Source organism: Odontesthes bonariensis, chromosome 21 (assembly GCF_027942865.1).
Source record: "Odontesthes bonariensis isolate fOdoBon6 chromosome 21, fOdoBon6.hap1, whole genome shotgun sequence".
In the NCBI taxonomy this organism is placed as follows: Eukaryota; Metazoa; Chordata; class Actinopteri; order Atheriniformes; family Atherinopsidae; genus Odontesthes; species Odontesthes bonariensis.
This window is the reverse complement of record NC_134526.1, coordinates 9,060,869-9,073,742: the sequence shown is the minus strand read 5'-3', so window position 1 is coordinate 9,073,742 and position 12,874 is coordinate 9,060,869. Positions and strand designations below refer to the sequence as shown.

Below are 12,874 nucleotides of genomic sequence, written 5' to 3'. Positions count from 1 at the left end.
GAAGGTGAAATTTTCCCCTTCTTCTGTCCTGGTTTTGAGCAGCTCTGAGCTTAGCTCCCCTGTTAGCACGTCTCCCTGCATCTCCAAACTGAGAGCGCTCTGAAGGCCTCAGGTGCTTCACACGGCTTCCACTTTGAAAAGTAAATACATGAAATATGCCTTTTAGGCTAAATGTGCCTGATGAGCATTTTCAGTTTAGTGACATTTCAGGAATTTGTTACTCATTTACTTGGCAGTTGTCCCAGTTTCATGATGGTTTACGGGGTTGAAAGATCGGTTTTTGTATCGTTCAGGAATCATCATTTACAAGCAGATTCAGAGCATGGAAATCACATGAGGGAGAGAATTCAACTCTCACATATCTTCTCTGTAAACGGGAAAGTTGCTTTGCAATTCATTTCTTACTTAGGAATCCTGTAATGCCTCTAAAAAAAAAAAATTAAAAAAATGATTTGATGAATCCAAAACACTTCAGTTTAAAAGCCTCCCACCAAAAATGCTGCTACCATCTAAACTCAGAGGGGACAGGTCAAATCTGTCTGGTTCTACCCAAAAAGAGATCTGAAGGGGTTTGTTTCTTCAAGTGCACCAGTGTGAAATGGTAAAGTGTTGCGACTGTGTGCCCCCAGGAAACCACAACTCACTATCACAGCTTCACAAATACAGAAACTGCAGGAAAAGCCTCAAGACACGAGATACCGAGTTAATCTGATGATTACACTACTGAAAAGTACGAGGCAAGGCTTTCTCACAGCTTCTAACTTCACATCATCGTTCCAGTAATAATGTCACTTAAAAAAAAAAAAAAAAAAAAAAAAAAAAAAAAAAGACGTCACGGTCACAATACAAATGAAGATTTGAACCTGAGCTCCTTGGTCAACAACCTGCAGTAATGTAGCGCCATCTGCTGGAGAAACAGCAGCACGAACTCTCAGCAAAGAAGAAAAAGTAGTTTATTGTACAAGTTGTTAAAGTCATTAAATTATTCACAAATAGACAAACACAAACAAATAAAATATACTGTACAGTTCCAAGATTCATAAGTTAAAACGGACAAAATATTTGATTTTTTTTTTTTTTTTTTTTTTTTTAGGCTTTTAAAACTCTTTACACCTTTTTATCAGTAATAAAAACCATTCTGTAACAGCATCTACAAGCAGGAAAGAAACTGAATAAATGCTACATATTTCTTTCTGATAAAATCAGTTAGATTCCAGTTGTCATTGTTACACTGTGGGTTCCAACAAACAACTTTAAATATTCAGTTTTTAAATATTAGCAACAAATGGACTGCAGCCATATGCAGACGGTGAGCCAGTGACTGATATTTTTTTTTTTAGGTTATTTTGACTCTTTTTCTGAGTTTCTGTTATTGTTTTGTTTCTGTTCTCATTCTGTCTTTTTTAACTTGTATTTATGGTTATTTTGTGTTTCTTTCTGGACAATTTGTTCGTTTGTTGACATTTCATGTCTCCTTTTAGCTGTTTTGCATTTTTCATGTCCATTTTTTTGCATCTTTGTGGTTGTGTCTGCTTCTCACTGTTCATTTTGCTTTTTTTTTGTCTCTTCGGTAATTTTGCATCTCTTCGTGGTATTTTTGGGTTTATTTAGTCATTTTGCTTCTATTTGTTGCCTATTTGTGGTTGTTTTATCCTAATAATTTAGCATCTCTTTATGGTTTTATTGCAGTTTTTATTTTTGTGCCTTTGTAGTTCCTTTTTCCTTCTCTTTATGATTGTTGTTTGCTTATTTTTGTGGTTGTTTTGCGTCCCATTTTCATCTTGTGGCATTTCCAGGGTTTAACTTTTTTTTTACATAATTTTTCTTCTATTTGTGATAATTCAGCATGACTAATCAGCATGATCTATCACTTCGGTCACTTCCCAGGGAGTTTTAAAGTCATCCCGGCTCTCCGTCTGTTTTGCCAGCTCAATAAATCCCTCAAGATCCTTACAAACCAACAACCTGTAACCTTCATCTTCCCACCCCTGCAGCAGATGTTTGTCAGCAGGAATCGCCAGCTCCTGAAGTCCTGAGCAGTAGTGATTGCAAGTCGAAGAAGTAATGCGAAGAGCTTTTTACAGAGCAAGGATCACTTCCCAGTTTGTACATTCATGTGATCAACTTTTTGTTATCTGAGCGGTTTCTATTAGCTCATCCAGGATCCGCTGACATCAGCTGTTTCAATCCTTCGGGGAAACGTTGCTCGTGACCTTCCTCTTGCGTAGAGACACCAGGTCATAGAAAGGGTCCTTGGTGATGCTCGCCCTGAGAAAACAATTAAGATTCAGTTTGAAGCCTTCAAGAATAGCATGTTTTTTTTCTTCTTTGTGTTTTGTACCCTGGTGTTGGCCCTGGAACAAAAAGTATTGTTCAATTTTTAAAAGTGAAGAATTTCTCATATTTTGCTGGCACCCAAGGTCTTCAAATTGTTTGATTTCATTAGAAACCAGAACACGTTGAAGGGATTTGTCCTTCCCTTAACTAAATATTAGCTTCTAATCGTTTGATCAGAATCTCCAGCAGCCTGTTAGCACCGTGAAGCTTCATTAACACACAGGAGTCATAACGACTAGTTATCGTTCACATTTCAGACCGTATCTCAGCTCTGAATGGTTGCCAGGCACCCAGTTCACAGACTACAGGAAGCCATTGTTCAGTGCTGTACATAAGCTGTATAATCAAGCTGCAGAGTTCAATTGGAGATTACAAAGGGCCCAGATGACGTGGCCTCCCCTGTGCTCCCCACCGCACCAGCAGCTCTCACCTGATTGCGTCGATCCAGTCGTCCCGCTCCTCTGCGGTGGCTGCGCTGAGCTTATATGACTGGTGTTTACCCTGCACCACTCTGCCTTTGTTCTCCGTCTTGCAGGCTTTAATCTTTTGTCCTTTGGGGTTATATAACTCCAGACAGTACTGTTCAAACAAAAGCAGACACACAGAGTGGATGTTCCTGTTCATTTTATTAGCCCTCTGATAGACTTCTGACTCAATATTTTGACCACTTGTGCTGTCAATATAGCAGCTGTTGTATGATTCATTAAAGTCATGAATGAATGGACTCTACCTGTTTGTTTGAGTCTTGTAGCTTTCTGATACAGAGGTTCTCCAAAGGAATAATCCCGATTGGATCTTTATCCTGTAAGAAACAAACAGACGTTAGAAACAGCCTGAGGATGTTGGCTGTTCCCTTTGTCATGGAGCCGCACAGAGAAGGAGACTTACCGTGGTATATTCAAAGTAGTACAGGCAGCTATCTGTGAGAATGAACCACCTCCTCTTCCAGGTTTTAATCCGACCACCTTCAACAAGGATGAGGAGAACTTTGAAACGAGTACAGAGAAACACTGATAACCCACAGTCAGCTCAGTGTTAACATCCTCGGCTCACCCATTTTTAGGAGCCAGCCCTCTCGGTCTGGGTTGAAAAACGTCAGCGTGAGGTCGTTCCCGTCATCTTCTGGGATTTTGAATGGCTCGCTGCGGATGCTGGCGTACAATTTCTGGAATACATTTGAGAGCAAAAGCAAAGTCTGGTTCATCTTCAACAGTTTGAAAAAAAAATAAAATGAGACCATAACAGACGGCGTCAGTAAAGGTTCCCTCTGTCACGGTGGCAGAGCCTTCAGTTATCAGGCCCCTCTCTGTGGAACCAGCTGCCAGTTTGGGTTCAGGAAGCAGACACCCTCTACTTTTAAGACCAGGCTTTAAACTTTCCTTTTTGATGAAGCTTACTGTTAGGGGTGGCTCAGGTGATCCTGAAACATCCCATAGTTACGCTGCTATAGGCCCAGACTGCTGGTGGACCTCCCATGATGCACCGCTCCTCACTCTGCTCTCTTTTACTCTCCATGTACATCAGGCATTAATGTGTCATTAACTTTAGTTTCTCTGTCTCAGCAGGTGTCCCTGGCCTGGTGTTATGGTGCTAGTTGTTCCCTCTTTCCTGTCCTCTCAGCCCTCAGCCAGTCGAGACCGGTGGCTGTTTCCAGGGTCACGTCGAGCACGCTCAGGATGGAGGCTTTAATCAAAAAGAAGTCACGATGCAACCTGTTGGTGTCCTTTTTTTTTTTTAATTGATATTTAATTAATTGGACTAATTTGGATTTGAATCAATTAGATTTTGTTGGATTATATTGGGGCTGCACAGTGGTGTGGTGGTTAGCACCATTGCCTTCTCTCTGGGTACTCAGGCTTCCTCCCACTGTTCAAAAACAAGCATGTTAGGTTTATTGGCGTCTCTAAATTGTCCCTAGGAGTGAGTGTGAGTGTCCAGCGTGTACCCCGCCTCTCGCCCGATGACCGCTGGGATATTATCGACCCCCCCCGCGACCCGACTGACGGATTAAGCGGGTATAGAAAATAGAAAATGGATGGATGGATGGATTTTATTGAGATTACAAGGAAGTGGATTATAATTGGCTTTAATTGTGTTGAAGTACCTTGAGATTTGTTGTTATTTTGCGCTTTAGAAATAAACTGAACTGAACTTAATTGAATCACGTTGTTAACTTGCGTTTAGGGGCAGCGTCACGCCTAGATTACCGTATACCCGATAAACGCATTCAGCACCTGTTTGTGTTGTTCTCTTAACTCCACCCTCCCTTTCCCTCCTCCATCTATCCCTCCTCCATCTATCCCTCCCTCCTTTCCTTGCCCATTTCAGTGTGTGGTGGTACAGGCTGAACCACACACAGCAGTGCTTCAGACCACAGCACCATCCTCTGTATCACCAGCCTTCACTGAGCACCACATCCTGGAGGCATCATCATTGTTTAAGACTGTGACACCTCTGGATAACATTTCTAATTTTGAAACCCAGGGTTTCCAGATCTTTGGAAACTGCTTTGACGTCTTTAGATTTATTTATGATGCACTCATACAAGAAAATGAAACTTCTAACAATCAACCTCCTTTTTTGTTCGAGGTACTAGTTTGAATGTATTTAAAAGGTCTTAAAAAAAACTACAAATTGAGGATGCGTTTAATATCAATAACATTTTTTCATAACTTTTTTTAAACCCCAGGATTACAAAAGACACATAAGTATTGAAGTAATGTCTAATGCTGTCACTGTTGGCTTGTTTTTAGTCACCTTAAGATGCAAACTGAACAAGATGTTTGGCTTGCTTCAGCCTTAAAAATGAAAACCAGCTGACCGTGAGCAGCTCGGTGGGCAGGTCCTCGCCGTTGTTGATGCCTCTGTTCATGGAGACAAACAGCTGCAGACTGGGTTTCTCTTTCACGTTGGGGTTATGGAGGCTTGTGTTGAGCATGATGATGGCAAAAGACAGGATGTAGCAGGTGTCTGTTACAGAAAACCACAGCTTAGTCTTCTTTTACTTTCAGCTGAGCATCATTATCCCTGCCTCAGCTGTGTAGCTACATCAATTAAGAATAATATGTTTGTGTGAACGCTGCAGCAGGGAAAAACTGAACAACCAGAAGGAGAAATGAGGCATTTCCGTGGCTTTCAGCAACCGGTAATGTGTCTTGTACAGAGTTGTGTAATCAAAGATGCAGGATTGCTATTTAATTGGCCTGCATGAGAGACTGAAACCGCCTCTTACCTGTGGATTGGAAGACCCCTGGGTTACAGTCACAGTAGCGTGTTGCAAACGCCTCCATCATCCTGTCAATCTTCTGAGCTTCTCCTGGGAGGCGAAAGCTCCACAGAAACTGCCTGCCAGAAAGCAGAGATGTAAAATAAAAACCATGAAGAGCACATTGCTGTTAGGGAGGAAGAAGATTTCCGTATCCCCAGATAAACAAGAGTAAAGGTGCCTGAAGGATTCATGTTGTCTTTGACTGACCTCAGTGCCTGCACCAGATTCAGGTCGGAGAACTCATGCAGGTCCACGAACGCTTTCAGTACCTCCAGATGCATTTCCTCCCTGTGGGACAGTTAGGAATATGGGCCATAAGATACAAGAATAATAGATAAACTGCCACAAAATCAGACAGTCAGTGCATCCCAACTTAAGATTTACAGTATTAAGTTCAATACAGAAAGCCTTCAGCGAATGAAAGTTTCAATACAATGTTATATTTTTGTGTCATTTTGAACAAACTGAAGCAGAAATCTTAAAAAGTGTATTCAGTTATTGCAAAATGCTTTCACTGGAATGCTACCCGTTCCTTTGCCTTCCCCACCAATATATAAAAAAACACATTATTACAAATAACTCTTTGCGTCCAACTTCATCTTGACGATCTTAACTGAACTCAATTTAAAATTTCAATAAGGTGAAGATTGAGGGCAAAGGATAATTGTTTACTACTTCACATATTTTTACCTCTTTTCACTTTACTTTATGTATACATTTAAGTGGATAAGTGTGTAGTTTGTTGATATTTACATTTTGCTTACAGTCTCATTTTGTTCTCGGCAGAACAGGGCAGAGCTCACCATTTCTCTTTCTTTCTTCTGTGCTATGCTAACCTAACTAGCTTCTAGTGTTGTGTTTTCAATTTTCAGTCAAATACAGCCACAGTTTCCGCCCCATCCCTCTCTGCTGTCTGATCCCACCTCAGTTAATCCCACATACTGTACCTTTCTCCCAAGAAATTGCCAATAGCGGTCTTATTTAGCCCCTCCTCCTTGTATAGAAACTCTGCCACCGGCTCTGCTTCCCACTCAAGAAGGCCGTTTTCAACCAGGTAATGGATACCCTGCAGAGGAAGAAGAGAGGGAAGTCAGACTTTTATCTGTTTTATCTGTGTTTTTTCTACTTCGAGGAGACATTTTGTCCTTCATGTTAAAAATTGGCCACAACTTGGGTCATATCAGCGTTGCATTCTCTTATCATACATAAAGGTTCTTCTCCTTTTGAGTCACTGGTATCATCTTTCAGCAGCACAGAAGATGTGAAGAATTCAGGTCATTTTGAATTCTAACACCGCTTGCTCTCAAAGGCCCTTCTTCAAAATATAACTCTTAATCTGTAAGAGCAACTGCGAAGCAGTTCCTCAAATCAATTCCACTAAAAGACCCTTAACTCAGAGAAGTCTCGTATCTTCACATCCGCCCACATGTTCTCGGGCCTCAATGCAGAGCGGTCACAGACCGAGGGACTCTGTCTCAACCGAGGACGCAGAGAGGAAGGTTCGAAAAAAAAAAAAAACGAGGTCTCTGTGGTGAAGTGACGCCTCTGCACCACTTCAGCGAACAGGATGTGGTTTTTCTTGCTCTCGCTCATCCTCTGCATGTGTTCCTGTGCGTGCACATCTTGCATTTCTGAGCTTCATCATAAACTTCTCTCTAATCTACATCATACAATCATTGTAAATATTTATCTTTTTTTTTTTAGCTACTTGACTAATTTGAATTCCCCCCATTGGGGGATGGATAAAGTATTTTTTCTATTCTATTCTATTTCTGCTGTGTGTTTAGCTTAGCTACTGACCGTCAGATCCAAATGAGCTCAAATCCAAGCTGTTTTCATGTAAGCTGTATACAGATCAAGTCCTTCAATCTAAATGATTAAATAATACTGTAAGGAAGCTTCTCTTCTTCCCTTCTGGTATTATCCGTTGGAGTCTGCTTTATATGACATGGATAAAATGACAAATAACTGTTGTATATCGGTAAATGCACAAAAAAAGATGAGGTTTGCTTAAATTATAAAAAATTGGTTATGGTTAAAGTATCTTCACTCTGACAAATGATTTGTTGATCCATCCATCCAGCCATTCAGGACTCTGTTTGCTAACTTTGACCCCTAAAAAAACAGGGTTTGCTGAATGACCTATACAAATATTTCAGGATATGACCTCTGGTGGATGTGTGACCAAGTGCAAGTGAAATCTCCTGTTCACACATCATCAGAGTTTGTTCATAGATGACATGTTATATCTTTGTGTTCAAGCCCAAGTCATAATCGGGTAGTTTTTATTCCTAAACATAACCGAGCACTTTTGGTGCCTAAACCTAGCCAGGAAACTGTGTTGCCTAAACCTAACCAAGAGGTGATCACACCTAAGGAAACAGGGAGGGAGACTGAAAGAAAAGAGGGAATGAATTTAAAGGAAGACAGGAAAATTCAGCTTTTGTACCATGGTCCTTAGACTAAAGTCAAACTCAAGTCTTTTAGTCTGTGAGAACTTGTTGCTTGTCCATAAGTGACTTGATCATTACAATCGTTGCTGAGGTGTAATTTTACACCTTGGAATTGCTCATATTTCAAAGAATGGACAAAAGGACCTATAAGATCATTTAGAACTGAGACGTCATATATCTCTACCTGTTGGGGCATATCAAAGGAGATTCCTGTGTGTTTAATGGCGTGAACAAGCTTTCTACAGGGCTGTCTAGGTTAGATTTGAACAAGTGTTCAAATGTAAATATTGTCAATGTAGAATCAAACCATCCAGAATCAAGCACAGTCATTCTATTAGGAGCACATTGGTGTCACAAATCAATGTAGATGGAAGATTTCAGTGTCATTTTTCAGTTCAGCAGTAGTTTAGCAATGTGAAAATGTGTTTATCCCCAAATCCAAAAAAGTTGGAACACTTTTTGAATGATTTGCATTTCTCATCAACTAATATTCACAAGAGAACATAGAATCATATCGAATGTTGAAAGTGAGATATTTTTACTATTTCATGAGGAATGTTATCTCATCTTGGATTCCTTTGCAGCAACACATCTCATGAGCGGCTCATCAAATTCAACATAAGCATGTGCTTTTTCATGAAATGGAAAACATTAGAAATCTTCTACTGTAAATAAAATATTGATTCATGAGATTTGCAATCGTTGCGTTCTGTTTTGATTCATATTTTATATGGTGTCCCAACTTTTTTTTGGAGCAAAGCAAGTAGTTTTGATACCAAAAACCCAATGAAACCAATAGTAAACAGATGTCAGGAGGAAGAGTTAATCATCCATCAGCTGGAAAGTCACTGATCTGATCTCTGGTTTCAATGGGCCACAAAATTAGGGGCAATATTGGTTCAGTGTCTCACCCATGTTCACTTTAGGCCGTTTCTTATAAACTAATAAAAGTTAAACGCAAACAGTGAACCAAGGTGTCGAGATTCTAAGCCCTGCCACTTCCCCCATCCTCTCTGAGGCCTTTTTAAAAGGACTTTTAAGTCTTTTTGTTAACAAACACTCCAGGATGGTGTCAGAGCATCTTCTGTGAACATCGCTGTTGCTGGGGCATCGGGGCACTGATGCAAAAACAGAAGTTTTGCATCTCTCTCAGACTCCCAGACTGACACAAGCTGGTGTTTAAGAAATGAAAAAGTTGTCTTTCTAAATGTGAGGTCAGCGTTTATGTACCCTCACGGTGGGTGCACATAAAAATGCAACACAAGCTCACCAAATTTGGGTCCATGTTAAATTTCTTTTTCCCACGTAGGAATCTTCTGTTCCTCACAGAATTCTTTCTGCAACAAAAGAAAGACGCAAATTCAGGAATAATCGTCATAAGAATAGCCTCCTCTGTGTTTGCTCTTGATATTTGTGTGCAACCTTACTTTAGCTAAGCTATATTACTGTATTAGATACATTTTAGATATATTTGGACATATTTGCACTGTGGGCTTGATCCTTGTTAACCAGTATTAACTATTCATGTATATAACTGTACAGACGGTTAGTTATTCATTTTGTTCACATGATAAAGATAATTACTGAAGTTTAAAGTGATAATTATACTGGAAATGTACCTTGATGATTGGATTTGACAGCTTTTGGATCGTGGTACTTAAACTAATGATGATGACGATGCAGAGGCATCGTCTAATGGAGCCTATTTAACTTCTGACTAATTTCAAGAAAAATCTGAACAAATGTGCGTAACTTTGTCAAACTGAGCATTATGTTTGGTGTGGGAGGCTGAACGGCATCAAAGTGTCAGTGAAATAGAAGGAAGAAATTGTGCTGAATCACAGAGGAGCCGCCCGAAAAATGTGCCCATACTCACATACTCTTCTGCCTCAGTTCAGGGTTGTGGATATCAGGCGTGACGCGACTGATCTCCAGCCTCAGCTTCTATGAGAGGAGGTGGAGACAGATGATATTAGTGAAGGACCATCGTCGCTGTTACATCACAGCTAACTGCAGAGTCGGTGACTCAGAGCCAATTTTTCCACGACTGTTAGAAAATAACCTTCAAATCCTTTATATTGCAATCAAAAGTTTGGGAATAAAAGGCCTTTTGCGTGCTGTTGCAGCAGTGGGTGAATGCAGGAGAATAACGAGGTATTTTGCTGAAAGACCTTGGCAGGATAGCTTCACCACAGTACCTGAATGTCATCTCGTGGCTCAAACTGGTGTGTCTTGAAGTTGTCCCCCTGCTGCCTCTCAGATTTGGGGAGTTTCAGTGGAGCTGTGGGGTAAAATAAAGACTCAGCATGTAGGGCAGTAATAATTCAGGGTGCTGACGTAACACTTCATACTGATTAGGGCATGTATGGCACTGTGGAGTGTCTTGACAAGCTCCCTCACACCCACTCTCGAACTCACAGATCAGTTTTCATCACAGCTTCATCGTTCACTGGTTAGAGAAAAGTGGTCAATGAATGAAGCTAAAAATAACTCTGTCTCTTCTTCTTTTTGATAAGTCGGGTTGATTTAAAGCATCGTTCAAGCTATTAAAGCACATTTCGCCCTCATTTGGGGAGGATTTTGTCCAGGAAGATATCATAGAGCATACGAAGCTCAGTTTCAATGTTCAGTAAACACATCTTCATATATAACACCATGAATGACATGTCTCAAATTGTGCAAAGGTGAATAACAGAATTGTAATCACACATTTCATTACATTTCTACAGAAAACCAACGCAATCAAAGTCCCAACAAAGTACAACCACATCAGCAGAAGTCAGCAGCAGCAGTTTAAATGAGCTCCAGACAAAATCGCTCAAACAGTATCACAAGATTCTCTGGATCGCCTTGAATTATCGCCTTTGTTTTCTACTTTTTGTTCTTAACAATGTAAAAAAGAAGAGTGAAGGATTCATTCGCATACCTCTCCCCCAGAGGAAGCTGTCTTTCCTTCGCACGGCCATGTTGTTGATGGTGCAGAGCGACTGACGGCTGCACAGGAAACAAACTGAGTGTCAGAGTGAAAAAGGGCCGGCGCTGCCATTCTGACACACGAAAGTGACATTTGACACACTAAGTTCACCCAACAGCTCAGCACTGCTTTCAACACTTCTGATGATGTTAAAAAAAAAAGGCAAAATGTCCTAAAATCTTATTTATAGTCTTCCACAACTGAAACATTGAAACATTGCCACAACTAGTATAATATTCAATTCAGTTTATTGATACAGAATAGATCCAGATCACAACAAGTAATTAATTCAGTTCAAGTCCAGTTAAATAGATCTGTTATTGCCAATATCAGTGCTACAACTGTTATTAAAGCAATGGAACATTTTTAATTAAGTTCTAGCTGTAATCGTACCATCAGATGTGGGAACTTGGTCGTAACATGTTGATTGTGATCATACGACTGAATAATACTCCTAAAAAGCCCGTGGTTCAAGAGGTGGCAAGAAAAGATCTCACAGTTATAAGAGTTCAAAATACAGGATCTAGAGAGCTTGACAGTTGCAAGAAAATATGTCCCAATTACAGCTGAGATTACTGTTATAATGAAACTTAATTTTGCTGTGTATGTGCATGTAAATGCCTCTGCAGCAATAATAGAGGGCAGCAGCAGGTCTGTGTGAACTTGTGAACATGTATAAAAGGAACTGAGCCAGTATATGGTAGCTAGTTCGTGTTATTTTGAGCATGTCACCAGCACTAGTTGATAAAAAATAATTCTGGTCATGAATAAAGGTCTAATCAAAGCTTTTTGTACCTGTGAAGAGAGCATCATTTTAAAGAATCCACCTCTTAGTTATTATCAGTAAAATCGGCTTATAACTTTTCCTTTTTCCTTTTCCTTTTTTTAAATCCTTTTGATGAAGATTACCTCAGCTGGTTTGGTGAATGAAACAGGTTGCCTAGTGTTGTCAGATTGGATTTCTGAATATGAGGCCCCACCTAGTGGGGCTTCACTTTTCTAAAGGCACACAGAGATTGTTGTTGTCATTATGCTGTGTTAATTTGTCCATTTATTGCATATTTGTACGAGTGAAACAGCCAGGCTGTGTTTGTGGGTGTGATTCAGCCTATTGTGCAGTCATATTCTGATTTTGCCTATATAATTAGTCTGTTAGTCTACATAATTGCTCTGTGACTCTGCCAGCCTTGTCAGCATCTCTCTGCTCCAAGTCCGCAGTTCTCTTATCGGCTATGAAAGCTGTTTTATCTTTTAAAAAGAAGCTAATTTACGAAAACAAATGTCGGCTGTGTTGTTTTAAATTAAATCAGATCAGAGGAAGTGAGGCCAGCTAATTTAGTGCTCGGTTGATTTCCTGAAGTCAAATGAGTCAAAACAAAACGCTGTGCGTGTGTTTGTGGTAATAAAGGTTAGTTTGGCCCATTTTTTGAGACTCTTTAGACAGCAGTGGAGCTCTTAACAGTCTCAGGATTAAACACACAGTAGTTGTTGGGATCAGTTTATTAACAGGAGAAATAGTTTGTTACTGGATAAACAGATGAAATACACTAAATCAGGGTATGCAGGTGATGACTGTGAATTTACTGTTAAGGTGACTGGCATACTGTCATTTCAATCAAATTATTACTTTCTGCTATTACTCTAGTAGACTTATTGATGATAATTAATAAACCAAATGCAATGTGGGGGACCTCAGAGGTCAATTACGGAACCTTTTTATTTAGTTTATAATGCTACCTTTATCTATTTTACATTGATGTTTTACTTAGTCATGAAGGTTGAAAAGCTTTCACATGCAAGTACTCAACGGTCAGCAGACAACTGCGTGTGAATATTCGAGAA

The 12,874-nt window shown here is 40.0% G+C and overlaps 2 protein-coding genes across 3 annotated transcripts in view; one reads left to right on the top strand and one right to left on the bottom strand.

The window, feature by feature from the left end:
* The window catches only part of eif3d (eukaryotic translation initiation factor 3, subunit D), a 145,550-nt gene that overhangs the window by 42,444 nt on the left and 90,232 nt on the right, over positions 1 to 12,874 (top strand). The window lies entirely within an intron of this gene.
* On the bottom strand, positions 987 to 11,052 carry LOC142371492 (cytohesin-4-like). 2 transcript variants are annotated; one of them, XM_075454167.1, is made up of 13 exons: positions 10,985 to 11,052; positions 10,257 to 10,339; positions 9,935 to 10,002; positions 9,329 to 9,395; positions 6,553 to 6,671; positions 5,813 to 5,893; positions 5,570 to 5,682; positions 5,159 to 5,307; positions 3,391 to 3,502; positions 3,226 to 3,302; positions 3,068 to 3,139; positions 2,768 to 2,916; positions 987 to 2,268 (listed from the first exon to the last, which is right to left on the bottom strand). In XM_075454167.1, the coding sequence occupies exons 1-13, from the start codon at positions 11,022 to 11,024 to the stop codon at positions 2,184 to 2,186; spliced, it is 1,215 nt and encodes a 404-aa protein (XP_075310282.1). In that variant the 5' UTR covers positions 11,025 to 11,052; the 3' UTR covers positions 987 to 2,183. The 2 variants fall into 2 exon arrangements, with proteins under 2 accessions (XP_075310282.1, XP_075310283.1); XM_075454168.1 differs by having other exon boundaries at positions 9,935 to 9,999.

Coding starts and splice junctions, on each gene's coding strand:
- LOC142371492 (XM_075454167.1), bottom strand. CDS start 11,024: ATGGCCGTGCGAAGGAAAGACAGCTTCCTCTGGGGGAGAG. Junction 10,003..10,256: donor AGCCACGAGATGACATTCAG/GTACTGTGGTGA, acceptor CTCCTCTCATAG/AAGCTGAGGCTGGAGATCAG. Junction 3,140..3,225: donor ACTACTTTGAATATACCACG/GTAAGTCTCCTT, acceptor TGTTTCTTACAG/GATAAAGATCCAATCGGGAT.